This window comes from Nyctibius grandis, chromosome 6 (genome assembly GCF_013368605.1).
Source record: "Nyctibius grandis isolate bNycGra1 chromosome 6, bNycGra1.pri, whole genome shotgun sequence".
NCBI lineage: Eukaryota > Metazoa > Chordata > Aves > Nyctibiiformes > Nyctibiidae > Nyctibius > Nyctibius grandis.
In genome coordinates this window covers 43,758,640-43,783,339 of record NC_090663.1, presented here as the reverse complement: position 1 = coordinate 43,783,339, position 24,700 = coordinate 43,758,640, and the positions used below count along the sequence as shown (strand labels likewise).

Sequence of the window (24,700 nt, the reverse complement as noted above, 5' to 3'; positions counted from 1 at the left end):
ATTGCACTGAGGCAGTAGGAGACAGGCCCAGCTAGAACAGTTTAGTGATTGAGGAAAGCCCTCCTCATGTATCAGTTTCTAAACAAACACCTTTTTGCAAGAATTAATATTTCAAAGGATTATTTACATTAGCAGATAATCCATGCAATTCCTGAAAATAGATTCTTTTTCTGTTTTGCTTCTTACTGCAATAGAATGCATGTTGACTTCTTATTAGAAAATATATTTCAAAGATCTTACATTAATCTCCACCTAGAGTACAAATTAGCTGTGCTTCATCAATAAAACCCTGTAGCTGGAAAACTAAACTCAAAATCTTTCATGCAAGAAGAAAAATGTTCTTGACTATATTCCTTTCTCTGAAACAGGAGCTTTTTATTACTTACACTATTTGTCAAGAATATGATACATATTTCTTGCTGAATACTTGGCTGTTGGCTTTTGTCTTGATAATGAAACACATACACACATGCCCTTAACATATCCTGACAGTGGAGTGAACTTCATTATTCCACAGAGATGTGAAGATCTATTGTAGGAATAGTGGCTCAGTTGCGTAATGTTCATCATGTGGACACCATTGCTCATGGCAATAGGAGTTTGTGGAGGCTGATATTACTCATTTGGAGTTTTGTCTGGCACCTGTCTTTATTATTAGCACACAACAAATAATGCATTGATCTTGAAGAACTACCAGGAATGATACACGGATCTTTTGCTGGCATCTACTTTGTACTTTCGGAGTTCCTCAAGTTACCGAAGCAAAACCAGGAAGACCTTTTTCACTGTTTCTTAATTTTCTTCTTAGTCATTACTTCAGAAGGCACCTGTACAGTCAGTAATGCCAATCTGTGCCCTACAGCAGTCATCTTTAAAAAGTGAACCCCAAACAGATGGTGCAGCTCTTGCTTCATTGCTCTCTGATTTAATAAATCCCTCAGGAAGTGAAATCAAGTATCAAGGTGAATTCCTCCCCTGTGATGCAGGGAGAGGAAGGTTGTTTTGTATATTGCTTCTGTGTGGGGAGTTGGAGTATGCTGAGTTTTCTCCTTGGGAAATGCAGGTGTATGAACCACTCCCAGATTAATGGGGAGGTATCTAAAGGGTATTGGTACAGACAGGGTGATGTATGGAGGAAGAAAACTGCTAATGCAGAGCATGCTGTGTCAGATTTGCTTGAAGCTGCTGTCCCTGCTCTGGAAAGAAAAGCAACAAAGACAAAATGCTGACCTCTGTGAAGCTCATTCTTCTTCTAAGAAAATGTACTCAGTTTTTCTTTCTTGCTATTACTCTTTGTCAAGAAATTGTGTCTTCCAGCTAGAGCAGGTTTTGGCCTCCAGGAACAGTTGCATCTGCAAGTGATTGAAAGATGTTGTTAGGAATCCACTTCACCTGACCCCAAAACACAGCTTAGTTGGGACTGTATTGCTTTTCTGCCTCCATTGAGAGATTAAGCCTTGTCACTAAACAGCAAATTCAGTTGTACATGGGGTTCTTTTAGCAATACTTAGAAGCAGATTTTTTCCCTTTGGCTTGTTTGCTTTCCCACTTGCTCTTAATATTAGTTGTTAATGGAATGGAATCTTCTGTAATTACAGCAGAGGCATGGTTCTGCTTTTAAAGTATAGTTATGAGGGGAAAATATTTGCAGAGTTCTGTTTCATTTTATTTATAAACCTAGCATTTAGAAGAATAGCATCCTGTGTATAGCTTCAGGAGGAAAGCTATAAAAGTGATTCTGTCAATGCTAATAATTTCAGACTTTGACCTGCAATTCTGTGTTTTATAATGTACTTATTTGTGTTTTGCAATTTGTATTTAATTGTGTGTCTGGGAAGGCTCGTGCATAACATTCTTCCTTTAAATCTTTCATTAGTTTTATTTTCTTGCCAGCAGAACATAGCTGAATGCTACAGCAGCTGCTTTGCAACTATAACTCTTCCCTCTTATTACTGATAGTGACAGCCAACAATTCATTGTGTGTATTAAGTTTGGTTATGTGTTGTTGTTGTATAACTGAAATTTTCAGGAAAATATTTTCACAAAGGTAGGGCAACAAATGTCAGACTGACCTAATTACTGTTCTTCCCTACAGTTTCTATGGGCTCTATTCTGTTCTACTAGCTGGAGATGAGTGGTTTGAAAATATATTCATTAGCAAAGTATTCAGATTTATTATCCTGCTGTTTATGGCATCATAATTCCCATTGCTGTTCAGCTGGTCATCAGGGAATGTTTTTACTTATGAAAGTAAAGGAAAGACTGCCTGAAGTGGAGAGAGTGAAACCTGCTGGTGAGAGCCATGCTGTCAGGCTTGTGTTAGCTGCAGAGAGAAGCATCCTCTGAGAGCTCCCCCCTTTCAGGGGAGCTGGCAGATTTTCCCAGGGCGGGGATGGGGAACGAGCTATGACAGGGTCAGAGCAGGTAGTCAGGGGACTCAGGCTGAGAGATGAAAAAGAAAGGAGGTTACGGTGACAGTGTAGACACAAGCAGTCCTCTCAGAGGACTTCAATCCTTTAGAAGCGTACAGCTTTTGTTCAGTTAGCATAATCTGTGCTGACACTGGCCATTGCCACTAAATAACAGACAACAATCTCAAAGATTAAGGGTAGATTACTGAGCAGTACAAACAGAGGTGATGTCAATGCCGCAGGGCTAAAGTGATGTCCCATGGTGAGAAGTTTCTGGGCAGATGGAGGAGTTCGAGAGAGACTGGTGCCGTAGGTGGGATTTTGGGTTTGTTGACCACAGGGCGGCTTTCATGGCACCGGGCCTGCTTATGCCGGATGGGGAACAGCTGAGTCAGAAGGGGAAAAGGGTTATGGCCCAGAAGTTGGCAGGGCTGGTTAAAAGGTCTTTAAACTAGGTTCGATGGGGGAGGGGGATAAGACCAGGGCAGCCACAAATAAACCTAGGGGTGACAGGCCTGCGTCGGGGGCAAGGCCGCTAGCCCAGCTGAAGTGCGTTTACACCAATGCATGCAGTATGGGCAACAAACAGGAAGAGCTAGAAGCCACTGTACAGCAGGAAGGTTATGACGTGGTTGCCATCACAGAAACGTGGTGGGATGACTCTCATGACTGGAGTGCAACTATGGATGGCTATAAGCTCTTTAAGAGGGACAGGCGAAGCAGGAGAGACGGTGGGGTAGCGCTATATGTTAGAGAGTGCTTGGACTGTGTTGAAATTGAGGAAGATGGTGAGGATGACAAGGTTGAATGTTTATGGGTGAAGATCAGGGGGAAGGTCAGCAGGGCAGACATTATGGTGGGAGTCTGTTATAGACCACCCAACCAGGATGAGCAGGCGGACGAGGTGTTTTACAAGCGGCTGTCAGAAGCCGCCCGGTCGCCGGCCCTTGTACTCGTGGGCGACTTCAACTTGCCAGATGTCTGCTGGAACTACAACATGGCAGAGAGGAAGCAATCTAGGAGGTTCCTCGAATGTGTGGAGGACAACTTCCTCATGCAAGTGGTAAATGAGCCCACTAGAGGAGGGGCCCTGCTTGACCTGTTGTTTGTGAACAGAGAAGGACTAGTGGGAGATGTGAGGGTCGGTGGCCGTCTTGGGAATAGCGACCACGAAATGTTAGAGTTTTCTATAGTGGGGGAAGTAAGGAGGGGCAAGAGCAGAACTTCTGCCTTAGATTTCCGGCGGGCTGACTTTAGCCTGTTTAAGAGGCTGGTGGACCGAGTCCCTTGGGAGTCGGTCCTGAAGGGCAAAGGAGTCCAGGAAGGCTGGACATGCTTCAAAAGGGAATTGCTAAATATTCAGGAGCAGGCTGTCCCAGTCTGTAGGAAGGCAAGACGTCGGGGAAAAAGACCAGCCTGGTTAAACAGAGAACTTAGACTAGAACTTAAGGAAAAAAAGAGAGCCTACTTGCTCTGTAAGAAGGGTCGGGTAACTTGGGAGGTCTATAGGGACATGGCCAGGTCATGTAGGGAGAAGATTAGAAGGGCCAAAGCTCAATTAGAGCTCGATTTGGCTGCTGCAGTCAAAGACAACAAAAAAAGCTTTTACAAATACATCAACAGCAAAAGGAGGGTCAAGGAGAGCCTCCACCACTTGCTGAATGAGGAGGGTAGTGTAGTGTCAGGGGATGAGGAAAAGGCAGAGGTGCTCAATGCCTTCTTTGCCTCGGTCTTTAATGTCAAGATCGGTTGTCCTCAGGAGACTCGGCCCCCAGAGCCTGAAGTCAGGTGCAGGGGGCTGTGTGAACCCCCCGTAATCCAGGAGGAGACGGTTAGTGACCTGCTGTGCCAATTGGACACCCACAAGGCTACGGGCCCGGATGGGATTCACCCCAGAGTAATGAAGGAACTGGCAAATGAACTTGCCAAACCACTCTCGATTATCTACCGGCAGTCCTGGTTAACTGGAGAAGTTCCAGCTGACTGGAAATTAGCAAACGTAACGCCCATCTACAAGAAGGGTCGGAAGGACGATCCAGGGAACTATAGGCCTGTCAGCCTGACCTCGGTGCCAGGCAAGGTGATGGAACAGATCATCCTGAGTGCCATTACACAGCACATGCAGGACAATCGGGGCATCAGGGCCAGCCAACATGGATTGATGAAAGGCAGGTCCTGCTCTACCAACCTGATCTCCTTCTATGACAAAGTGACCCGCTTAGTAGATGAGGACAGGGCTGTGGATGTAGTCTATCTAGACTTCAGTAAGGCATTCGACACTGTCTCCCACAGCATCCTCCTGGACAAACTGGCTGCCCGGGGCTTGGATGGGTGGACTCTTCAATGGGTTAAAAACTGTCTGGATGGCCGAGCCCAGAGAGTGGTGGTGAATGGGGCAAAGTGCAACTGGCGGCCAGTCACTGGCGGTGTTCCCCAGGGCTCAGTTCTGGGGCTGGTGCTGTTCAATATCTTTATAGATGATCTAGATGTAGGGATTGAGTGCACCCTCAGTAAATCTGCAGATGACACCAAGCTGGGTGGGAGTGTCGATCTGCTGGAGGGTAGGAAGGCCCTACAGAGTGATTTGGACAGGTTAGATAGATGGGCCGAGACCAATGGCATGAGGTTCAACAAGAACAAGTGCCGGGTCTTACACTTCGGCCACAACAACCCCATGCAGCTCTACAGGCTGGGGGAAGAGTGGTTAGAAAGCAGCCCAGTGGAAAGAGACCTGGGGGTGCTGATCGACAGCCGGCTAAACATGAGCCAGCAGTGTGCCCAGGTGGCCAAGAAGGACAATGGCATCCTGGCCTCTATTAGGAATACTGTAGCCAGCCGGTCTAGGGGAGTGATCATCCCTCTGTACTTGGCACTGGTGAGGCCGCATCTTGAGTACTGTGTCCAGTTGTGGGCCCCGCTCTTCAAGAAAGATGTTGAGGTGTTGGAGCGAGTCCAGAGGAGAGCGACCAAGCTGGTGAAGGGTCTGGAGGGTCTGACCTACGAGGAACGGCTGAGGGAGCTGGGGTTGTTTAGCCTGGAGAAGAGGAGGCTCAGAGGTGACCTTATTGCAGTCTACAAGTACCTGAAGGGAGGTTGTAGTGAAGTGGGAGTTGGCCTCTTCTCCCGGGCAACTAGCGATAGGACAAGAGGACACAGCCTCAAGCTTTGCCAGGGGAGGTTCAGGTTGGACATCAGGAAGAATTTCTTTACAGAAAGGGTTATTAGACATTGGAATGGGCTGCCCAGGGAGGTGGTGGAGTCACCATCTCTGGATGTGTTTAAGAAAAGACTGGACATGGCACTTAGTGCCATGGTCTAGTTGACAGGGTGGTGTAAGGGCAACGGTTGGACTCGATGATCCCTGAGGTCTCTTCCAACCTGGTTGATTCTGTGATTCTGTGACTCCTTGGGGAAAACATTATATGAGGTGTGAAGCCAGTCTATATGCTGACACTGAGCATGGGTTACAGCATCACCTTGATCTCTTATTGAGATTCAGTTCATACTTCCAAGGACAGCCTATGCATTCAAGGCCAAAAAGCTGGGGAACAGTGGAAATACCTCAAAGTGTGTGGACTCGGGACCTTAAAGCAGCCACTGATCCATCTTTGGATCTGCATTTAAAGTATTTCCGTGAGGAGCTAAGAAACCTGTTGGATCAGAAGCACTGAACTCACTTTGTGTAGTCTGTAAAACGATAACAGTATTACCAATTCCCTCCTATGAATATCATCTACTTAATGAGACTATCTGTCAGTAACCACCTAAACAATATAAAGTGCATTTGTTCATAGTGGTGAATGTGACCATGATGGAGGAGATCAGATGAAACGACAGTTTCATTGGGGCTGGTAGCTGCCATTTCTAACAAAGGTTATTCTGATTATTTGTTAAGGATTTGCTTTTTCTGTTTATCTTCTTTCTCTTTTTTTTTTTGTAAACTCTTGACAAAAAAAGCCTTTATAGGTCAGTTGCAAGAGTCCTTATTACTGTCCAGTTTACCTTCCTACCAGTTCAGGATTTGATATGCCTTTTGTGTGCTTTCTAATTTAATCCTGAAGTGACAGGGCTTTCACTAGCAGATTTTTGGAAATGAGTCAGGGATAACTGTTTGCCTCAAATTTCTCCAACTCTTCAGATGTTTCTTAAAATAACCATATCATTTATTTTATCTGTATACTATTAGTCTAGATAAATGTGAAAGAATAGTATTTCCTGGAAGCGAGTATAGACAGGAGCCTTGGGATTTGAGTCAATGCAGTTGCAGTTCTTATATGTTATTGTTTTCAGTTCTCAATTTTTTGTTGCAGTATTTTCATTATAAATATATATAGGTTAGGGTGACCCCTCCTGATCCTTGTGCTATCACGTGGGAGGCAGTGGGATGATGCTGGCACAAGTGTAGCTGGGCAGCGTGAGCCTCTGGTTCTGGGAGGGAGAAAGCCTGGTCTCTATCAGTGAGTCACCCAGAAGCCAGCCGTGTACCCAGTCCGGCCCTATCCCACATGAGGCAGAATTACTTCTGGGAACGGCCATTATCCTGCCTTTGAATTACTCCCAGAGGTCCTCTTTGGCTTACTGTTGTACCTTTCAGCTATGTGAAAATTTGAGTATGCAGCTCCTAGGGTCAGGGAGGTTGGCTGTCTCACTGCATCAAGGTACTGTGTGCGTGCAGTTACACTACACAGGGATTCTTGTTTCCAGCCCTGACATCAATGTGGTTTGCTCAGAATAGTTTGCACTATAGCCTGTACAAATTAGCAGAACTCTATAGCAAATTCATTATCCTTATTTCCCTTCAAGGTCAGGTCCAGAGTTCACATACAACAGCATAATTTTGCTGGCACTGTATTCTTCATACACTTAAACCATCTAAAGATCTAGGATCCAGCTGCAGGTTTGCAAGACATGTTGGTTGGAAGCAGAATTGTGTATTCAGTCATACAGATTTCTAGTGCTTCACCTCTAGATGTGACCATTTATCAGTAAACAGTGTAATAAGTGTACTTGCAACACTTATGTAAATATGCACTTATATTTAGAATAAAAGAAAAATGTCATATTTCAACAGGGATAGACCATTTTCCTCTCAGCTGCATACCAATATATTCACATAGCTGAAAGAGTGTCTAACAGAAGTGAGCATTCGTAACAGCAGTCAGCAACTCTTGCCATCAGAACATTTTACTAACAGTTAATGACAAATATCTATACACTGTTTTTGAAAACAACCAGATCACATCCAAATTCTGAAAGAAAAACAGTAGATATAACTCTTTTTTGAGGAAATAAAATAAGCTATTGGGTATCTTCAGCAATTTCTGACAGCCTTGCTGTTGAAAACCTCAAAGATATTAATCTCCCATAGATGACATTGCAGATATTCTCTCTCTAGCTCATTATTGCTGAGGCACATTTGCATGCACTTCTACTACAGAGTGAATGAGCTTGTGCAAATGTGGAGAGCTATCCCTAGAGCAGACTTTCTTTTTTTTTTTTATTATCAAATGGAGATTTTTTTTTTTAATGTTATTTACTGTGATGATAAAACAGAAAGGTTCATTTCCCTGAGTTTCCACAGTGCTGCCTGCCCATCTTTACAACAACAACAAATTAAAAGCAGATGCTGTCGTGGGACAATGAAGTGCTCAACCTCATCAGTTTTCAGCTCCTTCATCCTTCATTGTGAAGTGCTTTCCAGTGTTTTTCTGTCAGTTCCATTTTTGAAAAACTGCTTTCACTGTTTCACAGTTTTTACAAGAAAATATTGTTGTGCCTCTGGTGCAGACAAGGAGAAATCTAATTTCCTTGTCATTAACTGCCTGCCTCCCCATTACAGAATCACAGAATCAACCAGGTTGGAAGAGACCTCAGGGATCATTGAGTCCAACCGTTGCCCTGACACCACCCTGTCAACTAGACCATGGCACTAGGTGCCATGTCCAGTCTTTTCTTAAACACATCCAGAGATGGTGACTCCACCACCTCCCTGGGCAGCCCATTCCAATGTCTAATGACCCTTTCTGTAAAGAAATTCTTCCTGATGTCCAACCTGAACCTCCCCTGGCAAAGCTTGAGGCTGTGTCCTCTTGTCCTATCGCTAGTTGCCCGGGAGAAGAGGCCAACTCCCACTTCACTACAACCTCCCTTCAGGTACTTGTAGACTGCAATAAGGTCACCTCTGAGCCTCCTCTTCTCCAGGCTAAACAACCCCAGCTCCCTCAGCCGTTCCTCATAGGTCAGACCCTCCAGACCCTTCACCAGCTTGGTCGCTCTCCTCTGGACTCGCTCCAACACCTCAACATCTTTCTTGAAGTGCGGGGCCCAGAACTGAACACAGTACTCAAGATGCGGCCTCACCAGTGCCGAGTAGAGAGGGACAATCACTTCCCTAGACTGGCTGGCTACACTGTTCCTAATAGAGGAATTAATTACCCTCCATAATAGGGTAACACAGCAAATTATAGAGCTTTAATAAATAGCAGTGATGCATCTAGGAGCCTATTTCCAGGATTCCAGAATACCTTTGGCTGCATATCTGCCTCTTCAAGCATCATTTTTTTTTTTGGCTTCTTAAAACTTAATGATAATGTCCTTGAAATCTTTGACTACTGGCAAATGGATGACCTGCTTTTTGTAGCAATGGCATGGCTACACGGGCTCCAGTCTCCCTCCCTGTCAGCATGTAATCATTTCAGGCTTCTGCATTAACCCCCAAAGACAGACATAAATGAAATATTAAAATTACCTTTTGTCTCCATTTCCTGCCTGCGTTTGAAGCGGTGTGTGTGCATAAGGGTAGAGTGGGGGCAGTTGCTGACAGTACTGCTGAAGAACTGATCAAAGGAATAATATGCATCCGGATCCTCAGCTCCAAGGCAGATCACAGGCCGTATCGTTAGTGGTGTATCTCATTCACTTAGCCTAGTGCGAGGGCTCTGTCTGCTCGAATCGGAGTCGCTGGGGGTTGTTTGTGGGGCTCTGAAGAAAGGCCAATTCCATCTGCGTGGCAGGCAGCGGTATTTCAAAAGGCTTTGCTACAAAATCAGGAGCAGGTTATTGTAACTATACTTCCATTTATTTCAAATCCTTGCAACTCAGAAATGTTCTGGAAATGGCCTTCACTAACTATTCAGTCTGATCTGCTGCGTAAAAGGTGGGGTGAACAAAAAAGAAAACCCACTGAAACTCCTGTTGCCACTTCCTTGCAGTGCTTCAATACTAATTCCTCATATTTGCCCACCTAAATAGTTCGGTGTTGCACAAGTAAAGCTACAGTCCGAAATACTGCAAGAGAGACAGAAAAAAAAAAGATTTCTGTTTTGTCTGGAGTTTATGGTGGTGATTGTAATTTGACTGCCTTTTTCGTCTTTTTTCCAAGTTTCCCAACTGTTGCAAATATGCATATGGTGGTACCCAGTAGCATGTAGTACAGTTATCAGAATGACCTCTTTTCCTCACCTGGCGTCCACAAAAAGACCCAAGCAGGTGTTTTACCAGGCCCCGTGGAGTGCCTATGGCACAAGAGATAAGGCAGGCCTGATGGACGCAGCCCCGCTGGCCCTGCCTGCAGAGCCGACACCAGGGTGAGCAGCAGTGCCCGAGCACGCGGTGGGCCAGCTGGCTTGGTCCGCTTGGGAGGTTGTGCTGGAAGGTGCAAGCAGTGCAAAAAAAGCTGTTCCTGGGGCAGTTTGTAATCTCCAGTTGTGAAGCCACTTTTACACATTATGTGCAAAGTTATTTTTTCTGCGCTGTGGTGCCTTTAAATCTACTTTAATCTGGAATAGGTACATAATGTTTTAGAGTTAAAGAAATCAGAGTCCTAGAGTTATAGTAATCAGAATAACTTGATCAGAATCACCAGTAACTTTTAACAGCAGATGCCAACCAGTTGGATTTGTTGTCATTGTTTATCTAGGAATCTCTCTTGGGAGAACAAGGTCTGAATTAAAGGAGTATTTTGGAAATAAGGACCTATGTTCCGGCCAGTGGGTATGTTTTAAGAGGAGTCATTTATCATCCTTAATGAAATTTAAAAATTTCTCCAGTTTAAACTTTGCTTATGATGCTATACTGGGTTTAAGTAAATCAATATAGCAGAAGTAAGCATTGGAAAAGGAGGAGAGTTCTCTGGTGTATACCTCTACATCTAAAGAGGGGAAGATAGCATTGTAATTGGATAGTAATTCTGCTCAGCTACTACCTTCATAAATTCTGAGAGAACATCCTTGAAGGTAGTCATGGGATTTAATGAATTGTTGTTCCCTAACACTTGGGAGGTGGTGATGGAGTTACTGCACAACCAGGATGGATAATCTAAAGATATGCTTCTGGCCTTGCTCCTTATTTGAAAATAGAAGTTTGATCTCAAATGAATGTCCATTTACCTGTGATGGTTTCCATAGACACGGATTTCCTTGTTAGCTTGAACAGATTTTTCCTGTTTAAAAGAAAGACATACACTCAAGTTAGAGAATTGGCATTGCCTTAAAATTCCAGCCTCATGTTTCATAATAACTCAGAGGGGAAAGATGATCGTAGGAGGTTCATCGTGCCTTCATACTCAAAATAATTGGATTTTCAGAAGAACGAGGAACAGGGTGACTTCCTCCACTTCTGAAATTCATAGGCTGTGCAAAACACTACTTACCTGTTTGAATTCTGACCTTGGTTTACCTTTATATGCAGAATTTAGTATAGTTGAGATTCTAGACAAGTTCAGAAAGAGTATATCCTTTTTTTTAAAAAAAAAATGATCTTTTTTGTGTTTAGTTTTAGATATGCTTCAAACTGAAGCTTACCAAAAGCCAGGAGGGCTAAAGTAAGTTCCTATTTTAGGGACAGTAGGTAATATTTGCCTCCAATCGATCTTTATTTTTACATTTAATTTTCAAATATTATATTTCAAGGGACAACCCTGAATAGAAATTATATCCATTGATATGCAAAGATACTATAAATAGGCAGAGTTGTGTCCAGTTTTGCTTCAAGGTTGTTTTTTTTTTCCCAACAGTTCTTACTTCCCACTAATAGGCTGAAGTTTTTTTTGCTGCAGTTGAACTCTGCATATCCAAGATCCATGCCTGCTCGTGACATGAATGTCCCGAAGCCCAAGTGCTGCTCTCATCTCCCCTTTCTTGCTTTTACAGTACTAAGGCCTCAATCTTGTAAGACTGCTCGTGTATTGGACTCGTCTCTTTAGTACAACTTGCAGCATAATATTCTAGCTGTTCTTTTGCTCCTCTTTTATCCTTCTGAACACCTTTGCCTGTAGGACATTTCCAGAAGCTTTCATTTTCTTTTTGCTTCAGGATGATAATTTCTGCTGACCCACCTCCTTAGTTTGAGTCCTGTAGATCTCCTTTATTAATAATTCAGATAGATTTCCCTTGGATTGTGGGAGGTAATTATGAAAAGGGGAAGCCTTGTCTTCAAAGTCTTCCATCTCTGCCCAACTGACTCACCTCCCCTACAGCTTCATTGGTTTCCTAAATATGGGAGGGAAGGCTAAATGGGCCTCAGCATCATTATCCACATAAGGGCTCATCACTCTTTTACAATATGATTTTTTCAAAGAAGTTTAGCAATGAATAAGAAAAATATGCAAAGAAGCCACGTGATGAAATCACAGTGCAAATTTTTATAAGCTGAACTTTAAGCGCTTTTAGAGCTTTTTTTGTAGCTGACTCTCTGCAGCTGACTTGGAGAGACTACCAAGCCTAGTACAGCCCTCAGACTATTACCCGCTGCTGCTGTTTCACATGGGCACCAGTGATATAGCTAAGAGCAGTCTGAGACATATCAAGGAGGACTGCAGAGCCCTGGGAGCAGTGGTAAAGGACTCTGGGGCCCAGGTAGTTTTCTCATCGATCCTTCCAGTCAAAGGGAAGCAGACTAAAAGGGACAGTCATATTAGGCAAATCAACACATGGCTACAGGACTGGTGCCACAGCCAGAGGTTTGGCTACTTAGACCACGGGACTCGTTTTGAGAAACCTGGCTTCTGGCAGCCGACGGGGTCCATCTGTCAGAGAAGGGGAAGATCATCTTGGGTCATAGGTTAGCCAAGCTGGTAAAGAGGGCTTTAAACTAGATTTGCTGGGGGAGGGGAACCTCAGTCCATCCCAATTCAGCCAGTCCGATGCCAGGGCCAGTAATAGGTGCCCAGAGACTGGAGAAGGATGTCAGGTCGTCAGGAGAGCACCAGAAGAGCCACGGATAGGAATTTCAGGCCGCAAGGCATCTTCGTCGGGGGCCCAACTGAAATGCCTCTATGTAAATGCACGGAGCATGGGGAACAAACAAGAGGAGCTAGAGACGTGCGCGTACCTGCAAGGCTATGACCTTATTGGCATCACAGAGACATGGTGGGATGACTGATGACTGGAGCATTGGAATGGAGGGATACAGGCTTTTTAGGAAGGACAGGCAGGGGAGACGAGGAGGGGGTGTTGCACTCTATGTCAATGATCAGTTTGAGTGCATGGAGCTCTGTCTGCGGATGGAGGAGGAGCTGACAGAAAGCTTATGGGTCAGGATTAAAGGGCGGGCAGGGACAGGAGACATTACAGTGGGCGTCTGCTACAGGCCACCTGACCGGGATGGCCAAGCAGATGAGGCCCTCCAGAGACAGATAGATGTAGCCTCACGTTCACAGGTTCTGGTCCTCATGGGGGACTTCAACCACCCTGACATCTGTTGGAAGGACAACACAGCTGGGCACAAGCAATCCAGGAGGTTCCTGGAATGCGTGGATGATAACTTCCTTCTCCAAGTGAAAGAGGAGCCGACGAGGAGAGGTGCCATGCTGGACCTTGTTCTCACCAACAAGGAAGGGCTGGTGGGCGACGTGAAGCTCAAGGGTAGCCTTGGCTGCAGCGACCATGAAATGGTGGAGTTCAAAATCCACAGGGCAGCAAGGAGGGCACGCAGCAAGCTCACCACCCTGGATTTCAGGAGAGCAGACGTTGACCTCTTCAGGGACCTGCTTGGGAAAGTCCCTTGGGATCAAGCCCTGGAGGGAAGAGGGGCCAAAGAAAGCTGGTTAGTATTCAAGGACCACCTCCTCCAGGCTCAGGAGTGATGCATCCCAACAAAGAGGAAGGCAGGCAAAAACGCCAGGAGGCCTGCATGGATGAACAAGGAGCTTCGGGATAAACTCAGGCACAAGAAGGAAGCCTACAGAGGGTGGAAGCAAGGGCAGGTAGCCTGGGAGGAATACAGGGAAATTGTCTGAGAAGCCAGGGACCAGGTTAGGAAAGCTAAAGCCCTGTTAGAATTGAATCTGGCCAGGGATGTCAAGGACAACAAGAAATGTTCCTATAGGTATGTCAGTGATAGAAGGAAAAATAGGGAAAATGTGGGCCCTCTCCAGAAGGAAACGGGAGACCTGGTTACCCAGGATAGGGAGAAGGCTGAGGTACTCAACGACTTTTTGCCTCAGTCTTCACTGGCAAGTGCTCTAGCTTCACCACCCAAGTCGCAGAAGGCAGAGGCAGGGACTGGAAGGAGAATGATGAACCGCCCACTGTAGGAGAAGATCAGGTTCGAGACCATCTAAGGAACCTGAAGGTGCACAAGTCCATGGGACCTGATGAGGTGCATCCACGGGTCCTGAGGGAACTGGCGGATGAAGTTGCTAAGCCCCCATCCATCATTTTTGGGAAGTCGTGGCAGTCTGGTGAAGTTCCCACTGACTGGAAAAGGGGAAACATAACCCCCATCTTCAAGAAGGGGAAAAAGGAAGACCTGGGGAACTACAGGCCAGTCAGTCTCACCTCTGTGCCTGGCAAGATCATGGAGCAGGTCCTCTTGGAAACTATACTGAGGCACACAGAAATCAAGGAAGTGATTGGTGACAGCCAACATGGCTTCACCAAGGGCAAATCACGTCTGACAAATCTGGTGGCCTTCTACGACGGGGTTACAGCACTGGTGGATAGGGGAAGAGCAACTGATGTCATCTACCTGGACTTGTGTAAAGCATTTGGCACTGTCCCGCACGACATCCTTGTCTCTAAATTGGAGATACATGGACTTGACAGATGGACCACTCCGTGGATAAAGAATTGTCTGGATGGTCTCACTCAAAGAGTTACGGTCAATGGCTCAATGTCCAAGTGGACACCAGAGACAAGTGGCGTTCCTCAGGGGTTGGTATTGGGACTGGTCCTGTTTAACATCTTTGTCAGCGACATGGACAGTGGGATTGAGTGCGCCCTCAGCAAGTTTGCCAGCGACACCAAGCTGTGCGGTGTGGTTGACACACTGGAGGGAAGGGATGCCATCCAGAGGGAGGTTGACAGGCTTGAGAGCTGGGCCTCTGCAAACTGCATGAAGTTCAACAAGGCCAAGTGCAAGGTCCTGCATGGGGGTCGGGGCAATGCCATAGCACAAATACAGGCTGGGTGGAGAATGGATTGAGAGCAGCCCTGAGGAGAAGGACTTGGGGGTGATGGTTGATGAGAAGCTCAACATGAGCTGGCAATGTGCACTTGCAGCCCAGAAGGCCAACCGCATCCCGGGCTGCATCAAAAGAAGTGTGGCCAGCAGGTTGAGGGAGGTGATTCTGACCCTTTGCTCCGCTCTCGTGAGACCCCACCTGGAGTACTGCGTTCAGCTCTGGGGCCCTCAGCATAAGAATGACATGGAGCTGTTGAAATGAGTCCAGAGGAGGGCCCCAAAGATGATCAGAGGGCTGGAGCACCTCTCCTATAAAGACAGGCTGAGAGAGTTGGGACTCTTCAGCCCGGAGAAGAGAAGGCTCCGGGGAGACCTCAAAGCAGCCTTCCAGTACCTGAAGGGGGCCTAAAGGAAAGCTGGAGAGGGACTTTTTACTAGGACAAGTAGTGACAGGACGAGGGGGAATGGTTTTAAACTGAGAGAGGGGATATTTAGATTAGATATTAGGAGGAAATTCTTTACTGTGAGGGTGGTGAGACAGTGGAACAGGTTGCCCAGAGAAGTTGTGGATGCCCCCTCCCTGGCAGTGTTTAAGGCCAGGTTGGATGAGGCTTTGAGCAACCTGGTCTAGAGGAAGGGTGTCCCTGCCTGTGGCAGGGGGTTGGAACTAGATGATCTTTAAGGTCCCTTCCAACCCAACCCATTCTATGATTCTATGACTTTCTGGCTGTCTGCTGGAGAAGAATGGGGTTTTATCTTAATATTTCCCAAACAAAAGTCTAGTTTAAAAAATGAAATGTAATTATATAGGGACTTGGGAGTTAATTTTAAGTAATACATCTTGGCTGCTACGTTTCAGCACAATGATGATTTGAACTGATAGGTTATGTAAAAATTAAGCCTGATGCTTTTTTCTTTTTCATACTTGTAAGAATATTTGCTTAAATGCCAAAAATTTATACTTTTAAGCCTCAAGTGGGTGAGAGGTGCATAGTGCCACTTACACACGTTTCATGTAATGAAACTGACTGGTCATAATCTCCAACAAGTCACTACATAAGCATGCAATTTTTTATCAAACTTTATGAAATCTGCTGGTCATGAAAAATCTGCCACATTTGGTATCAAAATGAGGCCTCGTTGCAGTTTTAGTAGAGAGACTGTTGATTATGTGGAGATGCAGGCTACAAAAGTACAAGTCGAAGTAAGTTAGCTCTGCTCTCTGTCCTGCATAATAGTGCCTTCTCCACTGGGAAGTAGCAGAGAGTCAGGAAAAGCTTGTGTGACTTTGTCACAACCTGTCACAAGCAGCTACTATCACTAGTGGGTACTGTTGGGTACATACTCACTCTTCTGCCACATTAGCATTTCACAGGTTTGAGTTGTGCAGGAAAGATGTTACTTGAAGTTAAAACATAATTGAACCCTGCTAAATTTGAATGCAACTCTGCTCTGGAAAAGGGAATGATTTTGTTGTCAACATTGACTAGAATTTGAATGGAACTGCTCAAAAAGCAAGATATTTATCATTGCAGTTAGTAATTTTGTGCTAGCCTATGGGTGAATGCTCGTTTAGACTGAGTATTTTAGAGATTGTTTTGGGAAAAAAATCAGGAGGAGAACATTTAGCACAGAAATAAACATGGGTGACATTTTAGTGCTATGCCTCTTAAAGGACAGATATCCCACAATTTAATTATCACTTGTAAAATAGTTGATTGGATGCCAGTGAGTAGAAATGTATGAAATACACATGCATATACATGGGTATTTATTGATTTATTGTAGGTAAGATGGAGACAGTGTGCATCTATATTAAATCTGTCAACATATGATGGATTTTGCAAACAACTCATTAGAAAGATATAGCAAAGAAAAATTAACTAAGAATATCCTAACTGCTTAAGTGACAATAAAATTATACAACAGTTTAATAAGAGAATACAGATTACTGAAACCAACTAGATGTATAGGAGTCTGCACAGTGGGATACAGCTCTACAAATTAGAATTTGTGTGAGTAGCTTCAGTTTCCTTTGTGAAAATTGCTGGGGTACCTCACCATAAATAATTAGAACTTCAGAGTTACATACATTACCAGAGGACAAAAATCAGCTGGCAATTTAGAGTGTACTATGGTGACAGCCTTGAATGTACAGTGAATTAACTGCTGGGGTGGAGGTAGTTTTTATGGGGAGCAAATCAACTTTAAGATAGACCATTTCCCTAGTTGATCTGCCATATATTTTAAGATACTGTTTCTAGACTCTCTAAGGAGATAATGATGTGGACATCAGGAATGCAGTGGTTTGCAAAACCTGTGTGATCATCTGGTACAGACAGGAGCACAAATTCATTACGGGGAAAAGTTGTTCAGAAGACTGGACACTTGTTCTTGAGGAAAAAAAGAAAGAGTAAACCCCACAGGCTAATGTCACAGATACAGGTTTTACTTTTCAAATTTTGATGATTTTATAAACATGGCGATCACTCATGTTGTTAGAATGGATAAAAGAAAACAGTGCCTTACAGAAATATTAAATGTAAAAAAGTCAGTACATTTAAAAATATTTTAAAAATATATTTAGAGTTAAGTATATAAAAGATTCCACTTTTTATTTTACTTCTTGAAAAATTCAGTAAGTCTGATCCATATTCATTCCAGTTACATCAACATCTTTTTCTATGCACAGTGCAGAATCTGTCCCTCAATTTATCTTTAGCTGGAGCAACCTTTAAGTTCATATTTTTGTCATTTATTTTATTAGTCTATATCACTTCCTTGCCATTTGATCAAGTCATTTTAATTTCACTTTCTTTTATTTCTGCATTCACTTAACTTCATGTGAGTCACCAAGACTGTCTCTAACATTAGACATGCATAGATTTTAATTTTTAGTTTTATTAGAACTTTTTATTATCTAGGATTAGTGTCAGCTTCTGCTCTTTTCTTTAAGAAGCTTTGGTGCAGTATCAGGAATCACTGCAGAGAGCACCTGAAGCAGTAACCACTGAAACAAGGTACTTGACTTTATCCACTCTTCTGGGGTGTCTTTGTGGTATCATGAGGGTGCAGGGGCATGCTCCTTGATTAACAAGAGATTGAAATTCACTATAAAAAGTGCACAAGCCCAGCTCAAAACTGCACTCAGCTGATCACCAGTCATTTCTGGGACTGTCACTGTGCCAGCAGCAAAACGGTCCCCTTCCTCCTTATCTATCACATCTGTGACTCCACGAGGTCAACAGGACGCAGCGCTGGCTCCTGATGCGGGCTGACATTTACTCCAGTTTTTGTACTGCGTGCCAGTTGGTTTAGCACCGAAGGTCACTTTGTCTAACATGTCCTGCATGAGGTGGACACATCTTTTCAGCATTCATCTGTTCAGTAGTTCAGCTCAGAGCCTTTAATCAGTCTGGATTATACACAGAGATGCATACTGCAATGTGCCATTCACTGGATACAATTATAATGACTAAATTTCAGCTGTTTCAGGCAGGTGATCCCTATCAGCCCTTTCCGAAGTGCCCCAGTATGCAGCAGCATCATCTCAATTCAACAACGATCAATTCACAGTGTAATATTTTCTTTATGTTGAATAATAGATCACACAAACCTACGTTTACCTACTGACATATGACACTAAATAGATGTGTCATCGGGCATTTTCCAGTCTCAACATCAGCATAACTATTGCACATGTCATATAGCACAGGTGCTTTCCTAAGCGTCTTTCTGCGTGCTGTGAAAGCTCTTCTTTCCTTTTCACCTTTTCACGAATCCTTTAGGTCCACTGTCTGTATCACTCTTGTAATGTAATGATTCCAAACCCTGCTCTGCAGTTCATTTGCTTGCAATATATCACATTTATTTCTAATGCAAGTAACTTCACACTCCTTTTAAGTCCGTGTCATTCTTTCTCTTACCTTGAAAATTCATAGATGATCTCTTTTCTTCCTCTGCATGTAAGTTATGAGAAGTTACAAAAGTCTTTGCTGGCTTATGGTGGGGTGGGGGTATTTTGCAGTCTCACTAAATCAAACTCTTTTTGCGTCTCAGCACAGGAATCTGTGACTTCTTGGGCCACTTTTGGATCATCTGACTTTTACTTGCAATATTGTTCTTCTAGGTATAGTCAGTGAGTCTGTGCAGTACTGCTCATGTGGAAGGTTTTTATAACTATTTTTAAGTTTAGCAACCTTAGCCTTTCCAGCTTTTCTGATGTTTTGGGAGTCTTTATCTGTTTAAGTTTTTGACTGTATGTATTTTACAGTTTCCCACTGTAATTACTCACATAATATTATGCTATAATAGCTCAAGTCTGATTGTTTAAGTGTCTGAGTAGGACATTTCATGACAAATTACTTCTACAAACACAGCTTTGTATTTGACATTTCTATATGGAAGCCATTAAACAAGAGATTATTTCTTCCCCTTTGGGCTCAGGGCAGTTCTTATCTGTGTGAGTGATCGTATTGACTACAAAAGGACTTTTCATATCAGTCATGATTGTAGGACTGGACTCTTGTCTTCATATTTTGGAGACAATTTAAGGCCTGTTCAGCAGCAGCTGCTTGTGGCATGGAGTGGAATATGTATCCTGTGCCAAGTGGTCAGGTTCACACAGCTTATTGCTCATCCCGCTCCAATGAAAACCAAAAAGTCGTCTTGTTTGTCCTCTCCATCACTCTTCCTGCAAAGCAACAAATGTCAGAATATGTTGTGGAATAAAAAAAGAACGGAGCAACATTACATGAAATATCTTCTTTCTTTATTTTTTTTTTTAAGTAAGTGCAAGGAACAGGAGTTTGCTGCTGTTCCAGTCATTGTCTGGTAGTTTTGCTAATTGTAATAAATGTTCTGAACTTTCATGAACTAACATGTAAATAACAAAGGGTTTCTTTACTCAGTATTACCACTGGAAAAATCTAAAAATTAGTTACAAAGTATCATTTGTAAGTATCTGCCAATTATTTTGCAATTTTAAGTCCCTGATTTTTTCACCTTGACTCACTTGCGGGGATTGTCTTTTTTATAGGCCATTCACTGTGTCAAGAGAAATGCTCAGGAAGGAGATTGTACCTAAGAGAATCAGAGGAAACCTGCATTTCCCCAGTGATTTCTGGGACTTCATTGCTTCTACCAGTAAAGATTTAGTAATAAGTATTCTCCATGCAAGTCCATCTTTATAAAAGGACATTGTGTTTTGATTATTTAGAACCTGAAATCACAAAGGGCATGTTATAATCAGGTTTACTTTGGTAGGAATTAAAAATGTATTGTAGTAGTCAGAATCCCCAGGGGAAGGTTTCTAATAAAATCTCCATTTAATTTATTCATATGTAGAAAGAGCAGTCAATATTTGAGCTACGAAATGTCAATAAAAGTAAAAAAGTATTAGCATTCAGTGTATGTTACAGTGCATGGCCTTGCCAGTTAGAATATTGCAGCTTTGTTTCACAAAGCTTTTATGTGCTTTTAAAAATATAATCTCTAAAGGAAAATAGAATTAGTCTGTTAAAAACAGAGCTCCCTAGTCATGAAAATGGATAGTTTAATCTAAGATATAATCTAAAATATATATATATTTTTAAAACCTATCCTATAGAAGTGAAAGGTAAAATATCTGTAATGTTTTTTGTTACCATGAATGCAGATGAGAGGATCATTTTCTAACATTCATGTGTGTGGGGACTCACTGGCATCCTAATGGTGGCAGAGGACACTCAGCTGTCTGCTTGCTATTTTATCTTCTCCACTGGCTTGTATAAACGAGAGCAATATAAAAAGTGTTAAGGAAGAGAAAATATGGTAGAATGTTATTCCATTAACTTGATGTCCTCTTTAATAAACTTCTAACTTACACATAGATTCCTGTGATACCTACCAGTCCTGAGTTCACTGCCAAATCCTAAATCAGTGGCAAAGGGTGAAGTTTTTATTTGCTATTCAGTTCTTCAGGGATGGTACCATCTGCTCCCATAGCCCCAAACAAACCACCAATAGTAATTCAGAATAAAAATGCCCCTAGATGGGATAATTTTCCCTCAGGGGCCACAGTGTTACAAAGCACATGGCATAGGATCCAGTTTCATGTCTGTTCTCCAATAAGGAAGCACTGTCTGGAAGCCATCCATGTCTGTCTTACATAGGGAGAGTTATGTGTCTTTTCTCTTGCTGACCGGCCATCAACAGGCATGTGTTCCTTCTGGCCTCTTGCTCTAAAACTCATTATGCGAGTATTGACCTGCATTGATCGAATTGAACAGTTGGACTGGACTTTCTTCAGCCTGCTGTCTCCTCACTGTCCGGTATAGATCCCATTTATCCTTCTTCCACCACAATTTCAAAGAATCAGTGAGCAACCTTTAAATCCTGAGAGCTGTCAATATATTTACCGCATTAGAAACATGGTCCTCTTGGTAGTGAAAAAAAAAACCACTTAGTTTCCAGTACAAAATTCCTGCTTATAAATTTAAAATGCACTTTTCATTAATATTCTCTAACTCTAGCTTTAAATATCTCTTTTGTTTTCTGTATTGTCTGTGGAAAGGCTGAGTTAATTCAATTCCACATGTTTATTCATGGAATAAATGGAAACATGGGAAACAGCAAATTATTTGCCTATGAGTTAAATTACCACTGTGCGACAAAGTTTAGGAGTTTTAAATGCTGCTGTAGAAAAGCAGATGTTTAACCCCCAACAGCTACTCTGTAGCCATCCACTGTCACCTTTCTGCCTTTCTCTGGCGAGTACCTATGAGACTGAAATGAACTGAAAAGTTTTGCTAACTTTCAAATGTGATTTTCTTCACATAGAGTACTGCGACTACATTAAACACTTTGGCAGGTTTCCAGAGTCCCTTTCTTCTTCTGTTATATGGGTTTATTTAGTAATGAACAGAATTTGTTTTTTTTTTAAAAAGGAGTTTGTGCATGACTGTCTGCCATGTTCTATATCTATCTACATGTCTGTCACATTGCCTGTTTCTCATCTAGAGTCCAATGTGGGGTGAATAAGGGTAAATGTTGTTTGTTTACAGTACCCGTTGTCTCTACCTTCCATAGCTTTGCAATTGTGGGAGCCAGACTGCCTACATTCACAAAGGCACACACACACATGGTCCAAACATCTTCATTGTTGCTTGTCCATGTACATTGCTAATCTCCTTAGTTTTTTAAGCATGGCATGACAGCTCCTGTCATTCACAGTTTGTATTATTCATCCTTCAGGTCTCCTGTAATGGCTGGAGGTCTCTTTGCTGTTAATCGGAAATGGTTTTGGGAGCTGGGAGGCTATGATCCAGGATTAGAAATATGGGGAGGAGAGCAGTATGAAATCTCCTTTAAGGTAAGTCATCAAGTCACCATATACGATACTTCCTTACTTGTTTGGTACAAGACTCGTTCTTACACCTATGGATTTTCATTTCTCATATACTTTGTGATCATAATGCTTTCATTCATACTAGCTTTTGTCTCTTAACTAAAATTAATTTAGTACAATACTAATTTTTTCCTTTAGGAATTTCCCTAATTTCACAGAGATCTGTGCCATAAACATATGCTCCAGAAGCCATACAAAAATCACACTGAGTTCAGTTCCCTCTGAAAATCTGGTAGCTTACCACCATCAAAGAATGATTAAGTTCTACCTTGCTCCTTTTGTCAAGTCTTCTCCACTTGCCTTCTCTCAGATACTGCATTTACCTCATGCTTAAGTGTTGAGCTCAGCTCAATAAGCCAAGAGAGAACTAATCTAGAAAAAAGAAAATTGTATAATTTTCCACACAGATCAACAAGTTTGATCAGCTCTTGGGGTAGGCTCCCCTGGAGTCAGCTCAGAGAAATGAGTGGAAATGGAAAGAGAAAGTCATAGGAAGAAGGACCCCTTTCAGTAGCAGTGAATCACTAGATGAGCTCAGCTACTATGAGCTGTTACCTACTGGCCAAATTTTCAGAATCAGATGATTTTTTAGTTGCATTTGAATAATTATAATGACAAAATATATGGGGAGTTTTCAAGCGCTCAGGTTATGTACAACCAGCCATGGTATATCCCCATATCCTCTATGTCAACATGTGTATTAAAATCAGTTACTTGGCTTTTACATGTCAAGTTGAAAGTCTTGTTACTTTCCACATGTAAAGTAGGTATTTGCATTATTCTGATGAGGACTAACATGTCGAATTTTGAAAATTAATTTTATTATATTCCAGTATACCCAAAACCATAAGAACTCTACATGCAAAGATTTTCATTGAGTCAAGCATATTTGGATAAAGCTTGGAACTGAAATTAGAGTTCATGTTTAGCTTCAGGATCTTTCCAACCTACTTCCAAACTCTGACAGTGTAAAGCTCAGTAAATAAATTTAGTATGTCAGCCATGACTAATATCATACATCTTGCTGTATCTGAGTTTCAACAGCGATTAAAAGAATAGAGCTGAGACCATTCTGTGGAACAAAACATACAGTGTGACTCGACACTGGACTGCCAGGCTGTCTTTACAGGAGTTATCAAAAACAGCAAAATGATTTGTATTAACTGTGCTTCTCTCATGTTTCTCCGAATCATTTTTATACCCCACCAAAATAAAACAGGAAGGCAGAGGAAAGCCCATAGCTAGACAGTGTATTTAGAACATATTGATTTCCCTTCTGTCCATTTAGGTTGCTTCAGAGGCAAATGTAAGTAGTCACTAGTAGCTGTCACAACGGTCTCTGACAGGTCACCCAAGATTTTATTATCCTATTTCAAATATTCCTTTTATTTGTCATCACAAAGAATATACTTGTAATGCTCTCCAGTCTTTGTATAGAAACCATAGTAACAGTACTGGAAATTGAGATACTAGATTGTCCAGTGTGTTTTGCTCAACTGATAGATTTTTTTTTTTTGGAGGCAGCTGTGTCACACTGGGTGTCATTGCAGTCGTATCTCCTGATTCATCTCATTAGTATATACTACCTTAGGGTCCCTGTCCTTTCTTATTAGTGTTAAAAGAAGGAAAAAATACTCTTTAGAAATGATTGCCAAATAGCAAGAACTTTCTATTGGAAGAACTTAACAGATGTATGTTTTAAAAAGACGACTGCTATTTTGTTTGGAATGACAAATAATGGGAGAAAAATCACGGAGGCGGGAAGGAGAAACAGAAAGGACTAGTTTTTATTATATCAGAATCACCAATATCAGCCTGGGAAAGGTTTCTGCTTCAACAGTTTCTACTGTAGCTATAGATTCAGTCATCTTAAAACTTGTTTAAATGAGGACAAGTTAACCAGACAGTTTAATTTACCAGCTTTATTCACAAAACTTGGGATGATGGTGGACTTGCCATCTCTCTGTTATTCAGAAAGTCAATGAAAAAGCCAGACAACCAGCCTGGTTCAGTTTCCTCGGCTGCTTGAGTGGGTCTGAAATTACATCTTAGCTTTCCTTAGTGTCCACATCTCTGGCCTGTGGAAGTGTCATAGGGTGGGTGCCCTCACATTAATAGTATTTTGCTTGTAAATAATTATTTGGAGTATACTGGCTCAAGAACAGGTCTAACCACCAGACATTTAACTGTTCTCACTCATTTCTTCTTTGACTCCATTAATTCTTAATATTTTGTAAAAACATGAGTGGTTTTCATTAAAAAGTTGTAAAAAGCAGCTGATTTGAAATATCTCGTAATTGTGCGAAGTTCGTATTTCGAGGACTGTTTCAGGCTGATCTTTAACCTCAGTGACAGACAACGTTTTCCTTTTACCTTCATATATCATCTTGTTTTTAACTTTGAGATTCATTTGTACAGAAGCTGCTATGTGATGGTAAATAAGTAAACAACCTAGCTACTATACACAGAGACCATGCTGATGACACAACCTTCCCAGTGT

At 42.5% G+C, this 24,700-nt stretch overlaps 1 protein-coding gene across 1 annotated transcript in view; it reads left to right on the top strand.

Annotated features, from left to right (window-relative positions):
• Positions 1 to 24,700, top strand: part of GALNTL6 (polypeptide N-acetylgalactosaminyltransferase like 6) — a 565,706-nt gene that overhangs the window by 496,942 nt on the left and 44,064 nt on the right. The window contains exon 7 of the mRNA XM_068403801.1: positions 22,047 to 22,164. Within this exon, the coding sequence (XP_068259902.1) occupies positions 22,047 to 22,164 (118 nt within the window). The remainder of the gene's footprint in view (positions 1 to 22,046; positions 22,165 to 24,700) is intronic.